Raw genomic sequence first — 23,445 nt, forward strand, 5'->3', positions numbered from 1 at the left:
TCAGCATCTGCCGGGTCCTCATTCGGTCTCAGACTCTACACTAGGAAACGCGAGATTTTGTCCTCAGTCCTCTTTTTCTCTGTCTCTGTTTTATCTGTCAGTGATTCTGTCTAATACGAGGGTTTCGACGAAAGCAATGTAATCATTGCTTACATACAGTGAATGTAATCACAATGATAAATCCTTAAAATAGTAAAAACAGAGCATCAGCTCTGTGCCAGACACCAGCTAAGGACTGTGTATGTGTGTCTGTGTGTACGTACTGATCTCACTCCCAAAGTCTAACCCACATTTCCAGCTGATTCACTTTACTCTAGTGTCTGGCCAAATGTCAACTTCCTCAAGGAGGCCTACCAGAGCCACTGTCTCTAGAACAGAACCCCCTCTCACTCCCTGTCCTTTTCCTGGCCTTCTCTTCTTCACAGCGTTGATCCCCGGGGGTCAATCAGTTAATATTTGTTTGTTTGCCTGTTGGCTGTGTTCTTTGGACAGAATTTTTAATGTGCCTGCTTCCCTACCGCATCCCCAGCCCCCAGCATAGAACCTGGCACCTGGTAAACCCTCAGTGTATATTTGTGAAGTGAATAAGCAAACAAAAGAATGAATTGCTTTGAAAGCAGGCGGTGTAAATTCATAATAATTCCCCTTGGTTCCCATTCGCCTTGCTCTTACCCCCGATTTTCCTACCTCTGGCATCTTTTCCCCAGGCATCCAGTCCCAAAGCTGAGGCATCATCTCTGAGAGCTCCTTATCTCCAGCTGTCCACGTTTACTCAGGGCAAGTTCTACAGGCATAACCTCCACAAAGCTCTTTCCCTTCCCACCTTCCCTGCCATTCACTGCCGTGACAAGACCTCACCACTTCTTGGCCTGAGTGACAAAGCCACTTAACTGATTCCTAAGCATGGCAATAGTACTTGCTCTCACGGGTGGAGCACCAAGCACAGCACACATGATTCACTCAGGTCTGGTTCATCCTTTGATAACCACCAGGGATGGGCTACTTTCTCGGTGAAGAAAGAGAGGTTGTGCTGGATTCAGCAACGCATCTCGAGTCACTCCGCCAATAAGGGCAGAATCAAGCCTGGCTCTTGCAGTGTTTGTAGCCACCGCACATCTAGTGCCTCCAAATACCGCCCCCCCCCCCCCCAACTACACACCATAGGCAGATTGCTTTTCTTAAGTGTAATGCTTCTCCGCTCAAAAACAGGCCGTCTGAATCATACACATGCTCCCCAGGCTGGCATTGGAGATCCTTCACCGGCCTCAGCTCCCATCTTGCTCTTTCGAGTGATTTCAGTTCCTGTCCCCCGGGGGGGAGCAGAGTATCTCCCAGATACACCACCTGCTCCTCATCCATGGTGCCTCTGCTTTACCTGTTCCTCCCACCTGCAATTCCTAACCTGTTCCCTCCTGTCAATCGTTACCCTTCCTCTAGGGCCCTACCCTAAAGATAACCACCAAACACCCAGAGCCCACCTGGATCTTCCCCAAGCACAGACGATCTCTCTTCATAGCAGTTTGTATCCCTGATTCCACAAACATTTGCTGAATGCTTCCTATGTGCCAGTATATGCTTGACATTAAATATCAGTATATGTCATAATACAATTTTTTACGGGAGCGCTAAGCCTCAAAGAGAAAATCTAATTTGCCAGAGTTCTCTTCCAGAATTCAAATCCAGATCCTCCCAATTTTAAACCCCACTCTGGCCACCCCGTCCTAAAACTCCCCACGGCAAAAATGGCTCAAGTCCTCGTTTCCACTCAGCGCAACAGCTCTCTCCTCCCAGCAAACTCCCCGCCAGTGCTCTGCTGCTGGAGAACACGTGCCAGGAGGACCCCAGTTCTGCTTCTTCCTCCCCTCCTTACCCGAATTTCCCTGCTCTCCCGGTAAAAATCCTTCTCTTCCATCTTCTCAAACAGCAAAACTCTCCCTGGCCCAGCAGAACAGGCAAATCCCTTTGAATAGGCTGCGATGGCGAACACCTGGGGTAAGACCAGCTGGCTGTGGCCACTGGCCAATATGACTTGTTCATGGGAAGGGACCGGGGAACTGATGGTTGGAAATTCAATCAGGCTGGAAAGAGAAAATAGCATATAAAGTTTACGGAGACAATCCCAACGAGGTGAGTCCAGCTAGGGATGAGAAAGAAGGGCTGGCTGTCTTTGGGGGTGGGAGAAATCGCCCACTGTGAGCCCCAGAGCCAAAATGCTACCCTTGGGCCTTGGACTGGTACACAAACTCCAAGGAGAGATTCACCACCCTGTGCAGTCACTATTATTACTGTGGTTGTTGTGTGCATTGTCATCCTCCTTTTGTTTAAGAAAAAGTGGCTCAGAGAGTTTTCTGAGATATGCAACTGGTAAGTGGGAGGGCTGAGATTTGAATCCAAGGTTCCATTTCCTTCCTTCCTCCCTTTCTTCTTTCCCTCCTTCCTCCCACATTACAAATATTTATTGGAATTACACTGTGTAAACAACTCTGTGAAACAATAGAAGTAAGATTGGCACAGTTTCTGCCCTCAGAAGCTTAGAGTCTAGGGGACAAATGCTAAGGACAGTTAGGGAGCAGGTGGGTGGGATGGGAGCAGCCAGTCAGCGGTAACAGGGTTTCAGAGGACAGTTACAGAAGAGGTATACCCATCTGAGATGAGCAGAGGCTGAGAGCCCTCAGCTGATCTGATGAACAAACATGAGTACGTCGGTATGTGAATGTGTCCAGAGGAGTGGGATAGGAGGAACTACTTGTGATCAAGCCCAGAAGCAAGAGTCCGAGAGACATATGTGGGAGATAGAGGCAGGAGCCAATGCTCCAGACGTAAAGATGGGTCAAAGCAGCAGGGATATGTGGGCCAAGTTCAGGAATCTGGGCTTTATTCTTAGAGCACTGGACCCACTGCAGGATTAGGAACACGGCAAACTGGAGGGCAGAGGGACTCATCAAGAAGCTCCTAATAGAATCATGAGCGGAAAGGAGAGGTCATGGCTGTGGGGTTCGGTGAAAAATGAACTGGAAGTTACCAAGAAAGAAGGATCTACCATATGCCATGTGCTGGAGGGCTGAGGCTCCAGGGCCAGGCAGACAGGGCTACGATCTTAGGTGAGTCACTTAACCTATTTGAGCCTCACTGTTCTGTCTATAAAATGGGCATGACGATAATATATACCATATAGGGAAAGACTCAAATGAGAATACATATGAAGTGCTTAACACAGTATCTAGGACATACGATGGCACATTCTAATATGTGTGAGATATGACTATTATTGACCATAGTAGAGGTAAACTTGACCTGAGCCCCCACTTTGCCCCATAGGCTTTTGTCAGATTTACCTACAACTTCCCTGCACTTCTTTGTGGGTCTGCTGGCTCCTTCCAAATTGTGAGGTCCTTGAGGACCCATGTCCCCAGCACCTAGCAAGGTGCCTTGCACACTGCAAGAACTTGGTGGCCAGTTATTGAATTGAATCAGAAAATTAGGCAGCCACTAGAAAATGTATGTTTGAAAATCTGCAGTTTTGAAGACCGGTCAAGCTGAAGTGCCTAAAAAATGAGATTACATATATAAATAAAAAGAAATGTATCTAGGCTGGGGTCATAGGTGTCAAATTTGTGCGTAAATATAGACGAACATGAGAAAGGCAGAGGGAAGGTGAAAAGAGTCGATTTTAAGGTTGAGGGGTTCTGAGTGACTGTAAAAAAATATGGTTTTTGGTATAATGCTATTGGGATGATGAGCATATTTTCACAAGAGCACCAGTGCAGAGGGATGTTATTACCTCTCCGATTCCTGGATGTTCTCCAGGTTCTTGGTCTCGCTGGTGGGCTCCTTGACCATTATACTTGTCTCCCAGCGTTGGTCTCCAGATTCAAAGAGGAAGAGCCTGCCTGTATCAGTGCCGACAATGATCTTGTCCTCAGACACCCAGGTGTGGGCTAGAAAGTTTTGGGGTTCTCCCCTCTGAAAATTGATTTGCTTCAGAGTTCCCTCGGCAAAACGGAGCAGCTTAAACATCCCATTTCCAGTGACACAAACCTGAGTGTTATCCTGGGGATTGAAGCTCACCTGTAAAATATGAAAGGATAAAACTAATCTTGATGGAATTACTTCTCATTCTATGAATGAATATTTATTTCAGGTAGCTCAGCATATCCTTTAAACATCACTAAGTCATGATAAATTTTGATATCATATTTGATAAGAGCACAGATTCACTATATTTGTAGGACCCATGCATCGTAAGCTAGGAAACCTACAGAAATCATTTTACAAAGGCCAAAAAGAGGATAAGCAGATCTTGACAAAATGGAATGAAGGCTCAGCTGCAAAAGGAGGGTTTACGTGCCCTGTCCAGGGGGAAAGGGACCACATCAGTGAGAGCTACACAGTCTCATCAGCAGTCAACCTACTAGATGGTGAGCAACTGACCGGCTGTAGTTTCTTCATTTCTGTATTCCTGAGGCTGGATTCATAGTAGGCACCAGGTGTTTACTGAATCTATTGGAGAGGATGTACTCTACTCTGAATAGGGATGCTGGACCCGACCTCACCAAGGTGAAATAATCTTCCAGTTCTCTCTGCTTTTGATCTGAGTCTGTGGCCACCAAGTATGCTCTGATTACTAGTTTCACCTCCCAGGTTCTCGATCACTAGGGAAGAACTACACCAGATAAATGATACGAGCGTTCTGGTTGTCACCTGCTGGGTTATTCACCAGCCTCTCGTGAGAATAAGGGAATCCATTCCTGGGACACTGACTGGCTAATATCTTTGAACATGAGCCCATCTGAGTCCTCGAACTTGTAGAGCTGAGTGCCAGATCCTAGCCTGAGGTGACTGCACCAAGATAAAACCTCCTTGGGACCCACTGCCTAAGCAGTCACCCAGCCTTCCCATAGGTCCTCTTCATTTTGCTCTCAAACCAGGATGGAAAGTTCCATTCCCCACTTAACTGCAATTTCATGGACCTGTTCCTCAAGACCTACCACTTCACATTACATTCCTGAAATCTTCCCACTGCCCAGCAGTGCTGCTAGGAAGAGGCCAGGACCAGCAAGGCGAAATGAGTTCTCAATCCATCTCGGGGCCCGACCTGGGAAAGCAGTTCTGGGCCAGAGGAAAGAAGACAGGCACTGCGGGTGGGGACTTCTGCCCCTGCCACTCACACTACCTGTGTGATCCTGGGTGAGTGGCTTAATCTCTTGGAGCCTCAGTTCTCTCATCTATAAAAGTAAGATAATAATTATACAGAACACATATGGTAAAAAAAAAAAAAAAAAAAAAAAGAACACATATGGTTGTTGAGAGACTAAATTTTAAAATGCACATTAAGAAATCAGCACTGTTCCTGGCACATGGAAAGCATTCAATAAAGCTCTTCTTAGGTTTTATAACTTGCACGATACTTGTTATGCTGGGAGGTACCTGGTAGACAGCATTGTTCTGAGAGTCGGTTCTAACAATAGCCATTACTTTCTGTTTTTCCCACAGCCAATAAACAAGGTTTGACTCTGGAGGTGATGTCTGAGCCAACAGGTATTTGGAGTCCGGAGAAAAAGCCATGCTAATAAATCTCTGTACGGGAAAGTCAAAATTATTAAGGACTTTGCGCTTCCGGCAAGGGATGGATGACAGTTCATAAATGGTGATGACGGGTTTCTCTTGCACAATCTCGGAGATAGCGAGGTATCGCCGATTGGGACTGATGGACAAGGCCAGCATGCCCTGACTCTTGTCTGAGCCTGCGAACAGAGGTAAAGGGGGATAATGAGGGCAGATCATGCTTTCATCATGACTCAACATGAACCAGGCACAGTGGTGGCAGGTTTGACACATGGGAGGAAGGCACAGAAATGGTTAAATGTCACTCCTGGCAGTTCCGTGGTACCACTGTGTCCGGGGTATTTGGAAAATGATGAGAATGGGTACCTCACTGCGGCTGAGGTGGGAGGAGAAGTCAGGGAATGATGCTAGGAGGACAAGGTGGGTTGGGGTGGGGATGCGCAGATGGCAGGTTGGGGTGGGGGTGGGCAGGTGGGCAGAGCAAAGGTGTGGATGTGAGGAAGGGTACAGGATGGCGGAGAACCGCAAACAGTGGGGTATGGCTGGAGAATCGCATGTGAGCCAGGGGAAACCAAAGCTGGGTCTAGAGGGGAGGGATAGGGAGGCCTTTATGCTCTGCACAGCCGGCACTCAATACTCCTCTACTTTTGAGGCCGAGAGGCCAACTACTGGCATCCTCAGGCTCTCTCGCAGTTAGGTCATCTATGTGACACTCAGGTTATGAGAGCCACAGACATCTGCTGGACTGACCTTAGGGTAAAGATTGTGCTTTCTCAAAAACCAGAGATGGATGCAGGCTACCCCTAATTTTCCTGGAATATGTTGGTGATAACTGGTGACAGAGCAGTCATCTTGCAAACACGAGGTAACAAGCATGAGAATAAAAGCTGTGGTCTAGAAAGCAGAGGCTGAGGCAGAGATTAAGCGGCAAATACTTTATTAGGGAGATAAAATCAAGCCCATGTTATGATTTTCATGGGCCCCTTCTTCCATTAGTGGTAAAAATTAATAAAATGCTTTAAAAATGAGTAAAATTATATTTTATGACTGCATTGGTATAAAGAAGGATATAATGCCAACTTGATTTATTATTATTATATTCATTTTCCTGGGTCTCTAAATGCATCACTGGCCCTAGGCTCTATGCTTCCCATGTCTTGTGAATAAACTGGCCCGGTTTCAGCACAGGGTAAGAGAGGGTGAGTGAGGCAGGGGGGATGCGCTAGCAAGTGATGCCACGGGCTCTGTGCTGTGCTCCAAAATGAGCTGCAGCAAGTCTGGCCAGCAGCAGGACCTCTCTGGAAGGGCTGCACGGAGTCAGTGTGCCTCAGCAAAGAACTCAGGTTTGTGGTCACTGGAAGCCTTGCATGAGAGTTTGGATTTTACCATGAAGACAAATGACTGTCACAGAAAAACTTGGAAGGGTTGGATGTGTGTTGTAGAAAGAACTCTCCGGCAATTGTGTGGGAGACAGTTCTGGATGGAGGGACACCAGAGGGGGGAGGGGCAGATTATTTCAAAAACAGGATGGTAGTGACAAGCAATATGAAAGCTGGGATGGGAGATGAGAGAAATCCTAAGTCAGACCGGTGGTGGCCTGGGTGTGGCAGGGAAAGGGAGAAATGTGCTATGACTGACATCTGGTGACGAGGAGAAGGGGTGACAGCTGGGAAAGAACACAGAGAGGGAGTTAGGGGTCATGGTGAGGATAATGTTTACTGATTTTTTGCTGAAAAGCCCATCCATTCATCCAAGGATTTTACTTTTATTCCTGTTCTTAGGGTTGCTAGTTTTTTTTTTCCTATTTCATTTTTTTTTTTAACCCTAAAGTCTTTACTTCATCTTGGGTTTGGGATGGTAAAAGGTATGAAACGAAGATTTAAGTTGATTCTCATTTCTCAAATACCTAACTAGTTGTCCCAGCACAGATTCCTAATGCCACCCTTTATGATATATCAAATTCACTTACATACACAAATATAGGTACCTGGGTTTCTGAGATATTTATACCAGCACCACATTATTTTTGTAATCATCGCTTTATCGCGTATTTCCCAATCTGGCGAGGGAGGGCCTTCAGGGAAGAGAGGGAGCGAAAAGGAAAGCACAAATTCCATTCTGGATATATTGTGTGGGAGCTACACACTGTGGGACATTTAGGCATAGGCCTAGCAGACAGTTTATGTGATTCTAAAGCTCGGGGACAGGTTGGGACTGAAAATGCAGATTTGAGGTAAGAGTCACACTGGGGAGTTGAAACTGAGCAGAAATGAGATTGCCTCCAAGAGGGAAAGGAAAGCTTCTCCCTCCTTCCTTTTGTGCTTTCGCGCCAGGGCGGTACCTGGCATAGCATTGGTCCTCCTCATTTCCGAGTTCTGCTCCATTCATGATGGACTCTTTCTTTCTTGAAATATATTTCCCTCCTGTGTGGACCTCCTCTAATCTTTTTGGTTATTCCTTCAAAGACTCTTGTGCTGGCTCTTCCTCAGTTCCCCAGCACTAAATGTAGGAGTACTCCGGAGTTCACTCTTTAGGCTTCTTCTGTTTTATAAATACATTCACTCCCTAAGGGAATCTCTGACATTTTTTTTTTATTTTTATTTTTATTTTTAATTTTAATTTTATTTATTTATGATAAGCACACAGTGAGAGAGAGAGAGAGGCAGAGACATAGGCAGAGGGAGAAGCAGGCTCCATGCACCGGGAGCCCGATGTGGGATTCGATCCCGGGTCTCCAGGATCGCGCCCTGGGCCAAAGACAGGCGCTAAACCGCTGCGCCACCCAGGGATCCCGGAATCTCTGACATTTGAATGGCTTTGTATTTCATCTCTGTGTGGATGACCCTCAAATTTCTATCACCAGCCTGGACCTCTCTCCCTTGTATCCAGATCCAAAATCAATCAAACTGCTCACTTAAGATCTCCATTGCCTACCTAGTGGGCATCCCAATCTTACTATGCCGGGAACTAACCTCCTCATGCTCCCCACAAAACCTGCTCCTACTTCAGTCTTTTCTATCACTATCCCTACAGCCTGCCACTACCCCCACTCCAAGCCAACGTCTTCTCTTACCTGGTCTCCTACTTCCTCCCTTGCCCCTCCTTAAATCTATTCTCTATACAGTAGCCAAAGAGCCTGCTGAAACATAAGTTAGATCCTGTTACTCTGCTCAGAAGCCCCCCATGGCTTCCCACTTCATCAGACTACCACAGCCTTTGACCTACAAAACTGTGGTACTGCCCCATCTGGCCTCCCTCTACCCACTCTTCCATTCACTCCACTCCAGCCACACAACCTCCTTGCACACACTAAGCACCCTCCTAACTCAGAGCCTATCACCAAAGGCAAAAGTATAAAGCATAAAAGGAGAATATATTAATAATCTTGGGGTAGGGAAAAAAGGAAAAGGCTGATAAATTTCACTTCAATAAAACTAAGTATTTCTGTTCATCAAGATACCATAAAGAAGGAGAAAACACAAGTCCCAAACTGGAAAGAATTCTATAGAGAATATATAAAGTGTACATAAATCAATAATAAAGTTACAAAAAAAATAAATAAAAAGAAAAGAAAAATGGATAGAAGACTGGAACAAGGCATTCACACAAGACTAAGTAGGAACAGCTTATAAACGTGAAAACCTATTCATCCTCACTAGTAATGGAAAAATGCACACTAAAACTACATTGAGATACTCTTTCTCAACAATTAGCTTAGCAAAAAATTAAGAAGCTTGACAATGCTAAGGGTTGAAGAGGTTGGAAAGGAATGGTAACTCTCATGCAGTCCCTAGAAGTGTAAATTGGCACTACCACATTACCCAGTAATTTTAGTCCTGGCAGTGTGCCCTGCACAAGTGGATGAGCACATACCAATGAAAGAAACTTTATAGTGGCATGCTTTGTAACAGCAAAAAACTGTTGTTTCCCAAATGTTCATTCACACTAGAATGGATAAATATATTTGAGATGTTCATATGATAGAATACTATATAGCAATAAAATAACTCAGTTTATATGTATTAAGATGTATTACTCTCAAAAGCATGATGTTGAACAAGAGGCAAGTGGCATATGTACAACTATGATTACATTTATATAAAGTTGGTAAGTAGCAAAGACAAAACTATCACTTATATAAGGCCACACATAAGTGTGGTAAAACTATATAAAGAATAAAGGAGTAATTACAATATCTGGGATGGGGTGTGAATATGCATGTGTGAGAACGAAATCAGGGAGAAACACTGGAATTGGCCATGTTCTATTTCCTACCCTGTGTGGTGGGTTCACAGACCTACATTTTATTATGGTTTTTTAGATATTACATATTTCTAGTGAATGCTCTTTTGTATGCATATGTCATGATGAAACATTTTGAATGCAACAAAGACTGGAAAAAGAGTGATTAAGTTGTGGAAATTGTGTATAACATTAAAAGGATCGGTGTGAATAAATGTTAACACTATACAGATGGTTATTTGTGACTGGTGATAAAATCTCCAGGGTCTTCATCATACATGGATTCAAAAGGTGCTGTAATGAAGTTAATGATCTCTGGAAAAAACTGTATTTAGACAATTCAAAAAGTGGTCTTGCTGATGACAAAGACAATGAAAAGAGACTCTAAAATAATTTTTTTCAAATGAGTGGGAAATATGAGAAAGGGAGACAGAACATGAGAGACTCCTAACTCTGGGAAATGAACTAGGGGTGGTAGAAACGGAGGTGGGCAGGGGGTGGGGGTGACTGGGTGACAGGCACTGAGGGGGGTACTTGATGGGATGAGCACTGGGTGTTATTCTATATGTTGGCAAATTGAACACCAATAAAAAATAGATTAAAAAAATGAAATATTTTTTTCACTAAATCACAGTGGAAAAAAAACTACTTTTAAATTAACATTATTTTACAGTGATTTTCACTATGTATGTGTGATTACTCTGTATGCCAAACAATGCAGGTAGACATGTACTCCGTCTACATTTATAAAACTATACCCACATTTAAGTTGGTGAAAAATATCTTCCTTTCAATAACCTTGTTGGGATTAGGAGATTATATATATATATATATATATATATATATATATATATATATATTTTTTTTTTTAGGGGGTTATATTTGGTACGTACAGTTAATGTGTCAGGACGGAAAGGGTTTTTACCTGGAATGAATTTTTGCCACTTCTGATCCATGTTGTACTTCACACAGTAATTTCCTGAAGGAAATATAATGATCTGTTCATCGAAGAAGAAGATATTGTTGGCCACGTGAGCTCGAAGACCAAAAACGTGCAGCGACTGAGCCACCACGGTCGACATGGTACCAGGCACGGGGTTCTGCTGAACGTCCAGCGCAGAGGGTGAGCCTGGAGGTACGCGTCGCCCCGCCCCCGGCCCCGCCCCCGGCCCCGCCCCCGGCCCCGCCCCGCCCCATCGTATCTTGCCCACGGCCCCGCCCACACCCGAGGCCCCGCCCCGGAGCCCACCTCCGCTTCCCCCCACTCCTCCCCAGCGCACTCCTCACCCCGTCTCGCCGCGGCCGCGTCTCCTACTTCTCCTCTCTCCTCAGTTCCCGGCTACGGGCGCCCCCTTTCGCTCCTTCCCTCCGGGTCACCAGACTACTGGGGTATCCAGCGGTAGAACCCCCAACAGGTCCCGGGCTCTCTCGGACGCCTGAGCGGTTCCTATAGCAACGGCAAACCGGAAGTGTGGTTCTGCAGCCGGAAGCGGAAGTCCCGGTCTCGGCGGCGGCTGCGAGCCCGCGGCGCAGGTGCGGCTCGGGCCCACGTGGGCCGAGGCAACAGGCGCTGGTTTCCGGCCGCGCGGACCTCGGGCCGCCCGCCTCGCTCCAACATGGACACCCCCCCGCTGTCGGGTTCGGACTCGGAATCTGAGGATTCTCTGGTCACGGACCGAGAGGTGGGTGTCAGCCGAGCGCGCGGGGCCGGGCGCGGGGGGCGGTCCCCGCTCCCCGGTGCCGACTGCCGATTGTGCCCCGCAGTTGCAGGATGCGTTTTCCCGAGGCCTCCTGAAGCCAGGCCTCAACGTCGTGCTAGAGGGGCCGAAGAAGGCTGTGAACGACGTGGTGAGCTCGGGCGCCGGGTCGGGGGGTCCTGGGACACGGGATGCTCTCCAGGCGCTGTTGGGTTCGTCGGGCCGAGGCCTCGTCCCCGGGAAGACTCGGCCTGCGCGCTGCCGGGCGGGCCAGTTCCCCTCCCGCGTCCTTCATGCAGCCTCGGTGTCTGCATTTCCTAGAGTGGCCTGAAGCAGTGTTTGGCTGAGTTCAAGCGGGATCTGGAGTGGGTTGAAAGGCTCGATGTGACCCTGGGTCCCGTGCCGGAAGTCGGTGGACCTCAGTCAACACCCCAGACCAAGGATCAGAAAGCTGTTGATCCAGAAGACGACTTCAAGCGGGAGATGAGCTTGTAGGTTTGTCTTCAAGGGTGGGAGTTTCGGGTGCCTGTACTGGAGTGGGGGCGCGGGTCGTGAGCCTGTACTTCTCGGAAGCTGGCCTCAGCCTGAGGGTAGGAAGGGCTTCTTTATACTCAGGAGAGCTAAGGAGATTGTGCCTGGTGGAGGGAGGAGCCCCTCGGTCCACCAGTTGCAACGAGGGAAGAGCCCCTCGGTCCACCAGTTGCAACCGAGGGAAGAGCCCCTCGGTCCACTAGTTGCAACGAGGGAAGAGCCCCTCGGTCCACCAGTTGCAGTCAGGGAAGAGCCCCTCGGTCCACCAGTTCTAATCGAGGGAAGAGTCCTTTGATCCACCAGTTGTAATCGAAAGCCCAGTGTATTTTTTTTAAGATTTTTTTTTAATAAAAAAAAAGATTATTTTTAAATTTTATTTTGAAGTATTCAGTTTTAAAGGTTTTTTTGGACTTTCAGATATTTAAACAAAAACTTGTCTCTGGAAGGTTCTTACATGAACTTTTCTCAGTGACTGCATAAGAATTCATTATCAGTTCATGGGTACTTTTTTTTTTTTTTAAGATTTTATTTATTTATTCATAAGAGACACACAGAGAGAGGCAGAGACACCGGCAGAGAGAGAAGCAGGCCCCATGCAGGGAACCCAATGTGGGACCCCAGGATCATGACCTGAGCGAAAGGCAGATGCTCTACCTCTGAGCCATCCAGGTGCCCCATTTTCATGGGTATTTTCAATGTGGTCATCCTCTTAAACTGATTTATTTTTAGCAGAACTCCCCTTCTTCTTTAAAGTGTATATGACTAAATTTCTCCTAGATACCAAGTTCATGAGGTTTTATTACATTTTTACTTGTGTGTGTGTGTGCTTGCTGGTGGAGGTCAGATGTTGAGAGTTTTTCTGACCATGGATAACTCCAAGGTTATCCCTGATGGATAGGCAAGTGAGAAGGAATAGAAGGTCTCTCCCTTAGCTTATTCCCAGCTTGTCCTACATCACACTGTCCTGCATCCTCAGCTACCGGCAGGCCCAGGCTGCGGTGCTGGCGGTATTACCCCGCCTCCATCAGCTCAAAGTTCCTACCAAGAGGCCCACTGACTATTTTGCAGAGATGGCCAAGTCTGATCAGCAGATGCAGAAGGTAAGAAACAAAGGTTTTCTCTGGAAAGCTGAGGCTTTATACTTACGTGTGGTCAGCTGGCTTTTTTTTTTTTTTTGGTCAGCTGGCTTATCTCCAATAATGTTTTAAAAAAGACTAAGCCCAATATTAGGGAAATGGTTTTCAGAGGACAATTACTGTCTTAACCGTCTACCTCAAACGTGTGCTAGTTACCACCAGTTTGATAAATTTAAAGATGATTTTTTTCCCCTTAATTTAGACATTTAAGGAGAGGAGAAGTTCTATAAGAACTGTGGTTCCTGAGATAAAGATGGCCTTTTGCATTTCCTGGTTGTGTGGTCCTGGCATGTGGTATAGAGAAAATACACTTCTTGTCCTGCCATTGCCAGGGGGTGGTGCTATAACCAACTGGTACACGATTCTTTTTCTCTGGGTCTCCGTTTTCTCTAAGATGAGGTAGTAATTAATAGCAGATGTAGTATAATTTAAAGTTGGGTGGAACTTGGTCCTCGTTTAACTATGGGAGGAAGGGAATTGCCAACATTTAATCCAAGATCTATATTCCAATATAGGTCTCAAACTGGGTTTTAGGGAGCTCTTGTCTCCGTGGTACTCGGGGAAGCTAATTTAGAGATGAGCTGGGGCACATCTCTGGACACTCACGCTGACAAGTGTGACTAAAGTGTGTGCGTCTAATGGAGAAGCCTGGGTTCCTGATGCCTGCTTGAGTTTTTAACGTGTATGTGGCATGTTAGAGAAGGGAAGTGAGGCTGCATACTAGTTTGACCTCAGTCAGCAAGGTTGTAGGGTTGGGGAGAAGTTTGTCCTCCTGGTAAAATGGCAAGCAGGCCTATTTGCATAACAGGACAGCCAGCACACCAAGAGGGAGATGGCTTTCAGGTCCTACCCCTAATACTCTTGGTATCTTGGACCAAGTACTCAGCCTTTGGGCTTCTTGTCCTCATGTGTAAAACACAATTTATAAGTTTCCTTTGAGCTCCAGTTTGCAGAACTGGGAAGATCTGTTCCCATTCCAGTGCGCCCTAAGTAGTGGTCAGCCCAGATCCAAATAACATAAGCTGACAACATTTTGTGTTTTAGATTCGACAGAAGCTGCAGGCTAAACAGGCAGCCATGGAGAAGTCTGAAAAGGCGAAGCAACTGCGAGCACTTAGGAAATATGGGAAGAAGGTGAGAAGGAAAGTGTGTGGTGGGCATAGGATGTTGCTGAGTGTTTGTCAGCCCGGGGTGCCGGGGTCCGATCTGGTTCTGTGCCCTGTGTCTGTTCCATCTTGTGTTGATTATTGCACTGCAGAGGGGGGATGTGTGCTTGGATTCGTAAACACCATCTTTCCTTGACACTGGAGTCTTGAGGGGGCAGGGCTGGGTGGGAGGAGGTAGCCTGGTAACTGCAGGTGTGTCATTCATTTGCACATCTGTACAGTGAAGAGTTGGGTTCAAATCAGTGGGGCCAAACCCCACTCTACAGCAAAACCACCTGGGAAAATTTTTCAAAACAGATTTCTAGGCTTCAGGGTGTCAGGGAATCTGCAGGTATTGTCTTCTCTTCCCCGCAAAACTTTTTACATGATTCTGAAATGCATCCTGCTTTGGAGAATCGCTGGCCTAGATGTTTGTTAAGTCTTTGAAGGAACCATATCATTGATTGTCATCCAAGTGAGAGGACAAATGGCACCTGTGTGCTTGAACTGCTGTGGATGTCTGAGTTCTAATTTAAAATCTAGGGAAAGTGTCCTTGGTTTTTCCTCTTTATTTCATGGTTCTTTGGGAAAGACGATGACAGGAATTAAAGTCAGGGTAGTGGGAAGAAGTGAGTGTAAGGAGGATCAACATGAGTGTTCAGACTTTGTCAGCATTTTTGGACATAAACATTCATGATCTGGGGTGCTGTGCTGCTGTCCACATTTGGAGTCATTTCACTGACAAGTCCTCAGCAGAGTAAGAGTAGATTAGCATCCTGTTCTCTGCAGAAGGGCAGCTCTGCATTTATTGGATTGATCTGGTAGTTGATGGTTGAGGTCAACTCAAGGGCCTAAGTGGTTGGTAGTAACGGAACCTAATTGATCAAAGGCGAAGAAAAACTTCCTTTGGGCCTGTTAGCTCACTGCTTCTAATTTGAGGAAACATCATGTCAGTGGTTCTCAGTTGGGGATAATTTTGCTTAGCAGGGAATATTCAGCAATGCCTGGAGATATTTTTGGTGTCACATCTCAATGGGGACTGAGCTACTCAGATCTAGTGGATAGAGGGCAGGGAGGCTGCAAAATGTCCTACAGTGCCCAGGACAGGCCATCCACCCCTCCATAAAGAGTGATCCTGTCCAAGCTATCAATAGTATTGAGATTGAAAACGCTGCCTTCGAATGGAAGCATCTGTTTTTATCCTTACAACTGTTTTGCTTTTCGTTTTTTGGGGGGATTGTTTCTGTTGATACTTTCATGCCTACTAACAGTAGGGGCTAGATACAGAACCTGAGAATTGATTGTAGATCTAGATGTGACTTGCTATGGTTTTGTAGGCAGAATTGTGTAATCAGGTAAGAGTGTAGACCCCTGGGTGTGAATTCAGCTGTACACTTTCTTGCTGTGTGACTCAGGCAAGTTACTTAGGCTCTCTGTGCTTCAATTTCAGGGAGTGTTAGGAATTTCTGCTTCATGGGGTAGCTGAGAAGATAAACTAAGAATACACTTAGAGCTTTACCATAGTTCTGGCACACAGTAAATGTTAAGTGGCCGCGGTGTTAGCATAGTGTTACCAAGCGGATGTAGACACTTGCAATGATGGTGGTCTGGAGTGGGTGTGACAGCCCTATGTTCATGTCCCAGGTGCAAACAGAGGTTCTTCAGAAGAGGCAGCGAGAGAAAACACATATGATGAATGCCATTAAGAAATATCAGAAAGGTCAGTATATCTCCCTTCTAAGGATATAGGGGAGCAGGGGCCGCTGCTATTTTAACATATCCTGCTTCTAGAGCCTTGATTGATTTGGAACCATTGGACCTAAGGTTTGGGAACAGTGTGGGGAGCAGAATATGCCTCTTAAAATTAATTTAGCGGGATCCCTGGGTGGCGCAGCGGTTTGGCGCCTGCCTTTGGCCCAGGGCGCGATCCTGGAGACCCAGGATCGAATCCCACGTCGGGCTCCCGGTGCATGGAGCCTGCTTCTCCCTCTGCCTGTGTCTCTGCCTCTCTCTCTCTCTGTGTGACTATCATAAAAAAAAAAAAAAAAAAAAAAAAAAATTAAAAAAAAAATTTAAATTAATTTAGCAAGTAACCACCTTTTTTTTTTTTTTTTTTTAAGTAACAACCTTCTTTTGAAGCTTCAGTTTTTCTTAAAATGTGTTAATGCTGATCAAAGTACCTTTTCACCCCCAGGCTTTTCTGATAAACTGGATTTTCTTGAGGGGGATCAGAAACCCGTTGCACGGAAAACAAAGGAAGGAGCAAAAAGCCAGCAGATGAAGAAGGGGTATGAAGGATTCTGGTTTGGTTTTGTGGTGGGTACTGGGCAGGCAGTCCAGGGGCAAGTTGGGGAGACCATAGGAGTGGCCTCAGGGTTGAGAGAGCGCAGTGCTACCTGCAGCCAAGGCTAAAGGCCTATGTGATGGATCCTTTTAGCCATATCAGTCTTAGAAGATTAAAGTAGGGTGATCTAGGGAGCGCCTGGCTAGCACAGTCAGTAGAGCATTTGACTCTTGATCTTGGGGCTGTGAGTTCAAGCCCCACGTTGGACGTAGAGCTTACTTAAAAAAAAAAACAAAAAACTAAAGTAGGGTGATTTAAGCATCTGGCACATTTTAAGTGAATATTTAGTAGAAGTAGATTCCTCATCTCACAGCACAATGGTTAAGTGTATAGACCTAGGGTTAGGGTCTAAAGTCCACCATTTTGGGTAGTTTTGAGCAAGTTTCTTGCCTTTTTTTTTTTTTTTTTTTTTTTTGAGTTCAATTTGCCAACATATAGCATAACACCCAGTGCTCATCCCATCAAGTGCCCTCAGTGCCGGTCACCCAGTCACCCCCACCCCCTGCCCACCTCCCTTTCCACCACCCCTTGTTCGTTTCCCAGAGTTAGGAGTCTCTCATATTCTGTCTCCCTTTCTGATATTTCCCACTCATTTTCTCTCCTTTCCCCTTTATTCCCTTTCACTATTTTTTATATTCTCCAAGTGAATGAGACCATATAATGTTTGTCCTTCTCCAATTGACTTATTTCACTCAGCATAATACCCTCCAGTTCCAACCACATCGAAGCAAATGGTGGGTATTTGTCGTTTCTAATGGCTGAGTAATATTCCATTGTATACATAGACCACATCTTCTTTATCCATTCGTCTTTCGATGGACACCAAGGCTCCTTCCACAGTTTGGCTATTGTGAACATTGCTGCTAGAAACATCGGGGTGCAGGTGTCCCGGCATTTCACTGCATCTGTATCTTTGGGGTAAATCCCCAGCAGTTACTTGCCCTTTCTAAATATTAGTTGCCTCATCTGTGAAAATGAGAAAAGTGTATGCCTGCATAGCATTATGCAGACTTAAAAGGGCTAATGGCGGATATTATTATTTTCTTTCTAGTTTACCTTTATGTATCCCTAGACACTGGGGCTGGGAGAAATGATAATTTCAGTAGAATATATTAATGCCATGATAAAGATATGTAAGGAGTAGCGTAGAAGCACATTTTAGAAATAGCTGACCCGTTCTGGGGATCAGGGTGTGAGGATGGCTCCCTGGAGGAGAGCCCCACCTGAGCTTAGTCTGAAGGATGAGCAAGAATTAACCAGGAGAATAGGAGAGACACAGGTTTCAGCAAAAATGAACACAAATGAGCAAAAGCGTAGAGATGAGAACAGGTTTGTGCATGAGGAACAGCAAGGATCTGGTACTGCTGGGAGTTCAGTGTGGGGCAAGGAGAGGTGAGATGTAGCTGGAGGGGGGTCTGGGCCAAGTCACAGAGGCAGTGTGTGCCTTGTTAAGAAGTTTGGGTTTTAGCCAGTAGGCCATGGGAGAGACATTGATTGAGTAAAGCACTCAAAATAATGACCACATCATAGTCATGTATTTGAAAAATTACGGTGGTACTTGTATATAGTGTGGACTCGAGGGAGGCAGAGAATTCAATAAAGGGGCACTACAAAGTCCAGAGAGCAGTGATAATGGGCTAAAAGTGGTAATGGGGGCAGAGAAGAGAAAACAGGTCGAAGAAACATTTGAGAAGTAATAAATTAGCAGCACTCAGTAATTGTGTTGGGTGTAGAGAGTGAAAGGAGGAAGAATCAAGGCTGGTGCCCAGGTTTCTAGCCCGGGAGGCTGGAATAGATGGTAGGACCACCAACCTCAAGTCGGTGTTTATATACGGAAGGCGAAACCAGTGTGGGAAAGGGAGATGGCATGTGATTTTGGATATGCTGAATGTGAGATTCTCCGGAATGACCAGTTTTAAAATTTATTACATTTGAATGTTAACTGCCTGTACTACCCTCGAAAGGAATAGAAACGACTAAGAATGATCTAGCAAGAGTTAGTTAGAATAGAAGAAGCTTTCTAGAGATAAGTATTGAGCCGCAAGATCTATGTGGATCCTTTCCTGGTTCTTGCTTTGTTTTCTTGCACTAGTGGTTAAAACTATAAGTGGATGAGCTTGCCTGGGGAGTTTTTAAGAGTTAAGAATGCAGGGTTGAGGACGAGATTCTGGGTAGCAGTAGCGTCTAGCTCTAAGCAAAGAGCTTTTGCTTATAGACAGGAAACTAAGGATACTGATGGGCCATAAGATCCATCAGGATTTGCAGTGCTGTGGGTAACTTGTAAGCCTGCTTTTTTTAGGCCCAGCGCTAAGCGACGCTATAAAAACCAGAAGTTTGGTTTTGGTGGAAAGAAGAAAGGCTCCAAGTGGAACACTCGTGAGAGCTACGATGATGTATCCAGCTTCCGGGCCAAGACAGCTCATGGCAAGGGCCTCAAGAGGCCTGGAAAGAAAGGATCAAATGTAAGTGAGCCGTGGGTCCCATCCCACTTCTACCCGCATCTTCCTGTCCTTGGGGCAGAAGGCCAAGCTGCTTTGTGACCACATGTGCTATTATTTCTTTTTCCGTAGAAGAGACCAGGAAAACGGACACGAGAGAAAATGAAGAGCAGACCACACTAAGCAGCATCTTTGTATACAAAGAACCAAGAAAAAGGGTTGCAAACTTGGGATTTCAGCATACAGTTGGATCTCTTGTGTTGGTTTCTTTTTGTAAAAAGTTCTTTCAATAAACAGTTTTCAAAGAAACACAATCATGGTTAAAAACTCAGGACTAAAAAAAGATGGAGAAGTTACTTTTATATATTAAGTAGGATTGCTATTGATTGACGATAATTTAGACTTTGAGTCCAAATCGTCTTTTTTTTTATGATATATGAAAACTTGCACCTTCCTCATGCTTCTAAGTAATTGTATCACGATTCTAGATAAGTCAAGAATGAGTGATCGTATCATTATGATTATTTAAATACCCATCACTGTCAAGCTACGTGTACTATGATAAAATTTCCTTTGTGATACAGCTGTGGGTTTTCCTTGAGTTAATTATCACCTCATATTTTTCTGTGTGCCTGATTTTCCTTGTATATCCTTATTTTTCCTTAGACACATGTCATTCTTTCCACCTTACAGTTTCCTGTCTGTCATAACAGCTCTCACCCTGCCTCTTCTAGACCATCTGGATTGAACTCACTATTTCCTGGATCCCATTTCTGTCTTAGATTATGCCTTCTTTTGCCATGTACCATCTTCTAGTATCTTCCTAGAAGGGATCTCCTACACATCTCTGCAGTTGCCTTTAGTTTGGCTGGTGGGAGTTGTCCTGAGAATGTTGTAGGCATAGCCTCCCCACTGAAAAGTTGCTGCCATTCCCTCTCTTCTGGAAGCTTTTCCTCTCCCAGCGATCTGAAATTCCATGATGACCTGCCTTGGCGTGGGCCTGTTTTATTTCTTTGCTTAGGGTGTTTGGAAGGATGCTAGATCTTTTGTTCTGGCAAATTTTATTTGATAGCTTCTCCCTATTTTGTTGTTGTTGTTGTTGTTGTTGTTGTTTGTTTGTTCTAATTCTGGAGTTTGTTAGTCAAATTTTGAACCTCTTCTGATGATCTTCTAGGTTTGTGTTTTAGTTCCACTTTAGGGAAAAGATTTCTTTGATTCTTTTTTTCTAATCATTCAGTGAATATTTAGCTTTCATTTTACATTTTATCCCCAAGAGTTCTTATTCTTTCACCTCAGAATGTGAATTATGATTTTCGTTTTTTGAGAGTTATTCTGTTCCTTTCATTCTGTTTCCTTGGGTTTCCTCCAGCCCCTCCCTGTGCATTTTGATCCCCGTTTTTCATGTTGAGCTGTATGGAAGTCAGGAGCACTGGCTGGGCCAGACTGCTGGGTTAACACCTGTTTCTGCTACTTCGCTGTGTGACCCTGGGCGTGTTATTTTTTCTGTGCTATGTCCTCTCTGTATAGTGAGAATAATCTACCAAATACAGTTCCTGTCAATATTAAGTGAGTTAATACGTGTAAAATGCTTTAGAACATTGCCTGCCATATAGTAAGAGTTTTTACCTGCTTGGAATTATTTTGGTGGGGGGCTTTCCATAATGTCTGAGCCTTAGTGGTACCTATTTGAGAGGTACTCCGATTCTGGCTGGAAGCCAGGAATAGGTAGGACATGGATGGGCAGGTCACGTTGCATGTTGGGTTTTATTCTGTTGATAGGGTGGGAAGTTTGTTTACCTGCCCTTCCTTTCTCCATTACAGTTTAGAAACCATACATTAAGGACTAGAGATATCTGAGAACTGTATATTCTTAAGCAGAAAAAATAATTTATTTTCCCATTGTTTCCTTTCTTGTAGAGTCATTGGTATATAAAGAAAGGACGTTTCTGGTTCCCTATGATTCTAGTACAAAAAGAACGAATTTAGGTTTTGTAAAGTAATTTCAGTTAACAAAATTCCGAGCAAACAGGTCATGTTTTCAGAAGACCAAAACGTGTTACCCTGACCTATTTTTGACAATCTACAATATTAAGTGGGTGGGGGTAATGTATAGGAATTCAAAGAAAGGGCCTCAGAATCAGTTCAAGAGTTTGGGTCAGGTGTGGAACACATTGAGAGTTTTAGGAAAGGAGAACACAAGTTTACAGTTCATACCAGCAAGGCCAAGTGTAGGTCATTACTGCCAGCACTTTTAAAGACATTGAAAGCTGTGTACCTTACCTTCCTTCTTTTTTTTTTTTTCTTGTATAGCAAATGGAATCCCTTTCCTTAATTTCAGAGATAGATATACTTTGTAGAAGTCACTTATGTCACCTCTCTACCATGTCAGCCCTCACCGGGTCACCAGGGTGCAGGCAGGATTAACCTTCCCATTGCATTATATCGCAACCCCAGGCACCAAGACCTAGGTGGGGACCCAGATGGGGACCCGGCAGTTCCTGGCACCAAAGATAGGCTGTTCTTGCTTTGGGTGGATTTCCATTCCCGCGGTAGCAGTTTCTCAGCAACACTTCACGTTTCAGTTACCCAAGTATTATCAACTCTGAGTAAGGGCAGAAAGTAGAAACTTTACTGCTAGCTCCACAAATCAGTCCATAAATCATGACCAAAATAACAGATGCATAACCAGGGAGCAGCCATCCCTGCAAGAGCCTGGGTGGCAGGTCACTGCACATCTTGCTCAGTTCATGCACAGATGGCCAAGAGGGTGTGTGCATGTGGCTGGTCTCCCAGAGACCCATATTTTACAAAAATAGGCTATTAAAAGAATCCACCAACAAAGATGAAAGAGGGACAAGAAAGTGCAGGTGGTCAGGTTGGAAGTAAAATTTGAATAGGACACAAGTGGAGCCCTAGGAGAAAGAGGTGACAAGGGCATGGTGACACTTGCTTCCTGGAGACTGGGTACACGGCCAGAAGGGGAGCGGAAGCAACACAGGAAAATGATGAAAAGGCTGAAGATGTCCCAGAGGAAGTGACACCAGCAGGAAACTTCACGTTTAAGGGGCTCATGGAGGTATTTTGTAACATTGAAAGTACAGGTGACAAAATGGTGGAAGTGAATCCAAATTTAGGAGTAAGACAGTTTGCCAAGTTTTCTCTGTGTCATGTGCAAGGAAAAAAAGGCAAGCACTTTTTTTTTATAAATAAAACACTTGGTTTTCAATGTTTTTAATATTTTAAATTACAGTCTACTAAATACTAGTTTTACTATTTTCTTTTTATGCATTTAACAATAGGGGGTTTTAGTACTTTGATGAACTTTTTAAAAAACTTTTCATCACCATATTTTGAGGAGAGCATAAAGTGGATATGCAGAGATGTGAGTCTAATTTTCTGATCCTAGTGTAAATTATAAGAGCTCAGGTCCCTGGTTCTTTCTCATTACAGAATTGTTGGTTCTGAGAGTAATCACTGCTCCTGCAGGTCTGTTCCTTTAAATACAGCACGTTCTCCTCCCCAACACCAAACAAAATAGAATATGCTGTTAGGCTGTACACAGGCAGTGCTCACACGCACCATAGTGCAGGGCCATAAAAATGAGTTGCTTGCTGAAATCATGCAAGGCGATCTTAGTAAATTTTGATAAATTGTTTTAAAGGTTATGAAGGTAGAAGGGTGCTCAGAGCTCCCATGCCCTCTTCAGGTATGACATCTTCCCTGCACCTTGATGCATCCACCAGCCTGGAAGCTCTCCAGACTCCAGTTTCAGGGTTTTTAGGAGGTTTCACTATGCAGGCACGGTTGATTAAGTCACTGACCACTGGTGATGGTCTTCTGTCCCTCTTCCCTCCCCAGGGGTTGGGGGTTGTGGCTAAAACTCCCAAGTGTCTAATCAAGGTTTGGTCTTTCTAGTGAGCAGCTAATGAGAGGCTGCTAAGAGTTGCCTCATTAGAGGAAAAGGTGCCCCTACCCCTCTCAGGAAATTATATGGGATTTAGGACCTGATACCACAGGTCCCTTACAGCAAAAGGATTATCATAGTTAAGAGATCCTGGCACATTTCTAGCTGCCCAAGTAGTCAATAGTCATCATCATCTTGTATGAAAATGTCTCCCAAGGCAAGGCCACTCATATTTGCAGACTTCATTCCACCTTGTCAGGTTCCAAATGCAAGAGTGATCTCAGCAATATCTGGCTTCACCCTTTCAGGGATGACTCAGGCACAGCCAAACGCAAGAGCTACATGGAGCGAGGAATGGGAAGGCAGCCGGGGGCTTCCATGCGCTCTGGGGCGCACCGCCCTCCCAACACCTCCATGTGCTCACCAGCCTGGAGCTCCCTGGC

The 23,445-nt window shown here is 45.1% G+C and overlaps 2 protein-coding genes across 6 annotated transcripts in view; one reads left to right on the top strand and one right to left on the bottom strand.

Annotated features, from left to right (window-relative positions):
* CFAP57 (cilia and flagella associated protein 57) overlaps window positions 1-11,284 on the bottom strand; it is a 74,074-nt gene extending 62,790 nt beyond the window's left edge. For 2 of the 5 annotated variants that reach the window (XM_038558386.1, XM_038558384.1), the window contains exons 1-5: window positions 11,095-11,282; window positions 10,733-10,907; window positions 5,428-5,744; window positions 3,782-4,068; window positions 1,871-2,078 (exon numbers count right to left, since the gene is read on the bottom strand). In XM_038558386.1, the coding sequence (XP_038414314.1) occupies window positions 1,871-2,078; window positions 3,782-4,068; window positions 5,428-5,744; window positions 10,733-10,889 (969 nt within the window). In that variant the 5' untranslated portion in view covers window positions 10,890-10,907; window positions 11,095-11,282. Of the gene's footprint in view, window positions 1-1,870; window positions 2,079-3,781; window positions 4,069-5,427; window positions 5,745-10,732; window positions 10,911-11,094 lie in introns of those variants that run through there. The other 3 variants (XR_005370321.1, XM_038558385.1, XM_038558387.1) reach the window with 3 other exon arrangements.
* A 27-nt stretch (window positions 11,285-11,311) lies between these two features.
* EBNA1BP2 (EBNA1 binding protein 2) lies at window positions 11,312-19,681 on the top strand. The gene is made up of 9 exons (XM_038558388.1): window positions 11,312-11,489; window positions 11,572-11,655; window positions 11,826-11,995; window positions 13,012-13,135; window positions 14,216-14,305; window positions 15,961-16,036; window positions 16,511-16,604; window positions 18,960-19,122; window positions 19,231-19,681. Exons 1-9 carry the CDS (start codon window positions 11,424-11,426, stop codon window positions 19,279-19,281), a joined length of 918 nt encoding a protein of 305 aa, XP_038414316.1. The 5' UTR covers window positions 11,312-11,423; the 3' UTR covers window positions 19,282-19,681.
* Window positions 19,682-23,445: the final 3,764 nt, after the last annotated feature.

Source organism: Canis lupus, chromosome 15, assembly GCF_011100685.1.
Source record: "Canis lupus familiaris isolate Mischka breed German Shepherd chromosome 15, alternate assembly UU_Cfam_GSD_1.0, whole genome shotgun sequence".
In the NCBI taxonomy this organism is placed as follows: Eukaryota; Metazoa; Chordata; class Mammalia; order Carnivora; family Canidae; genus Canis; species Canis lupus.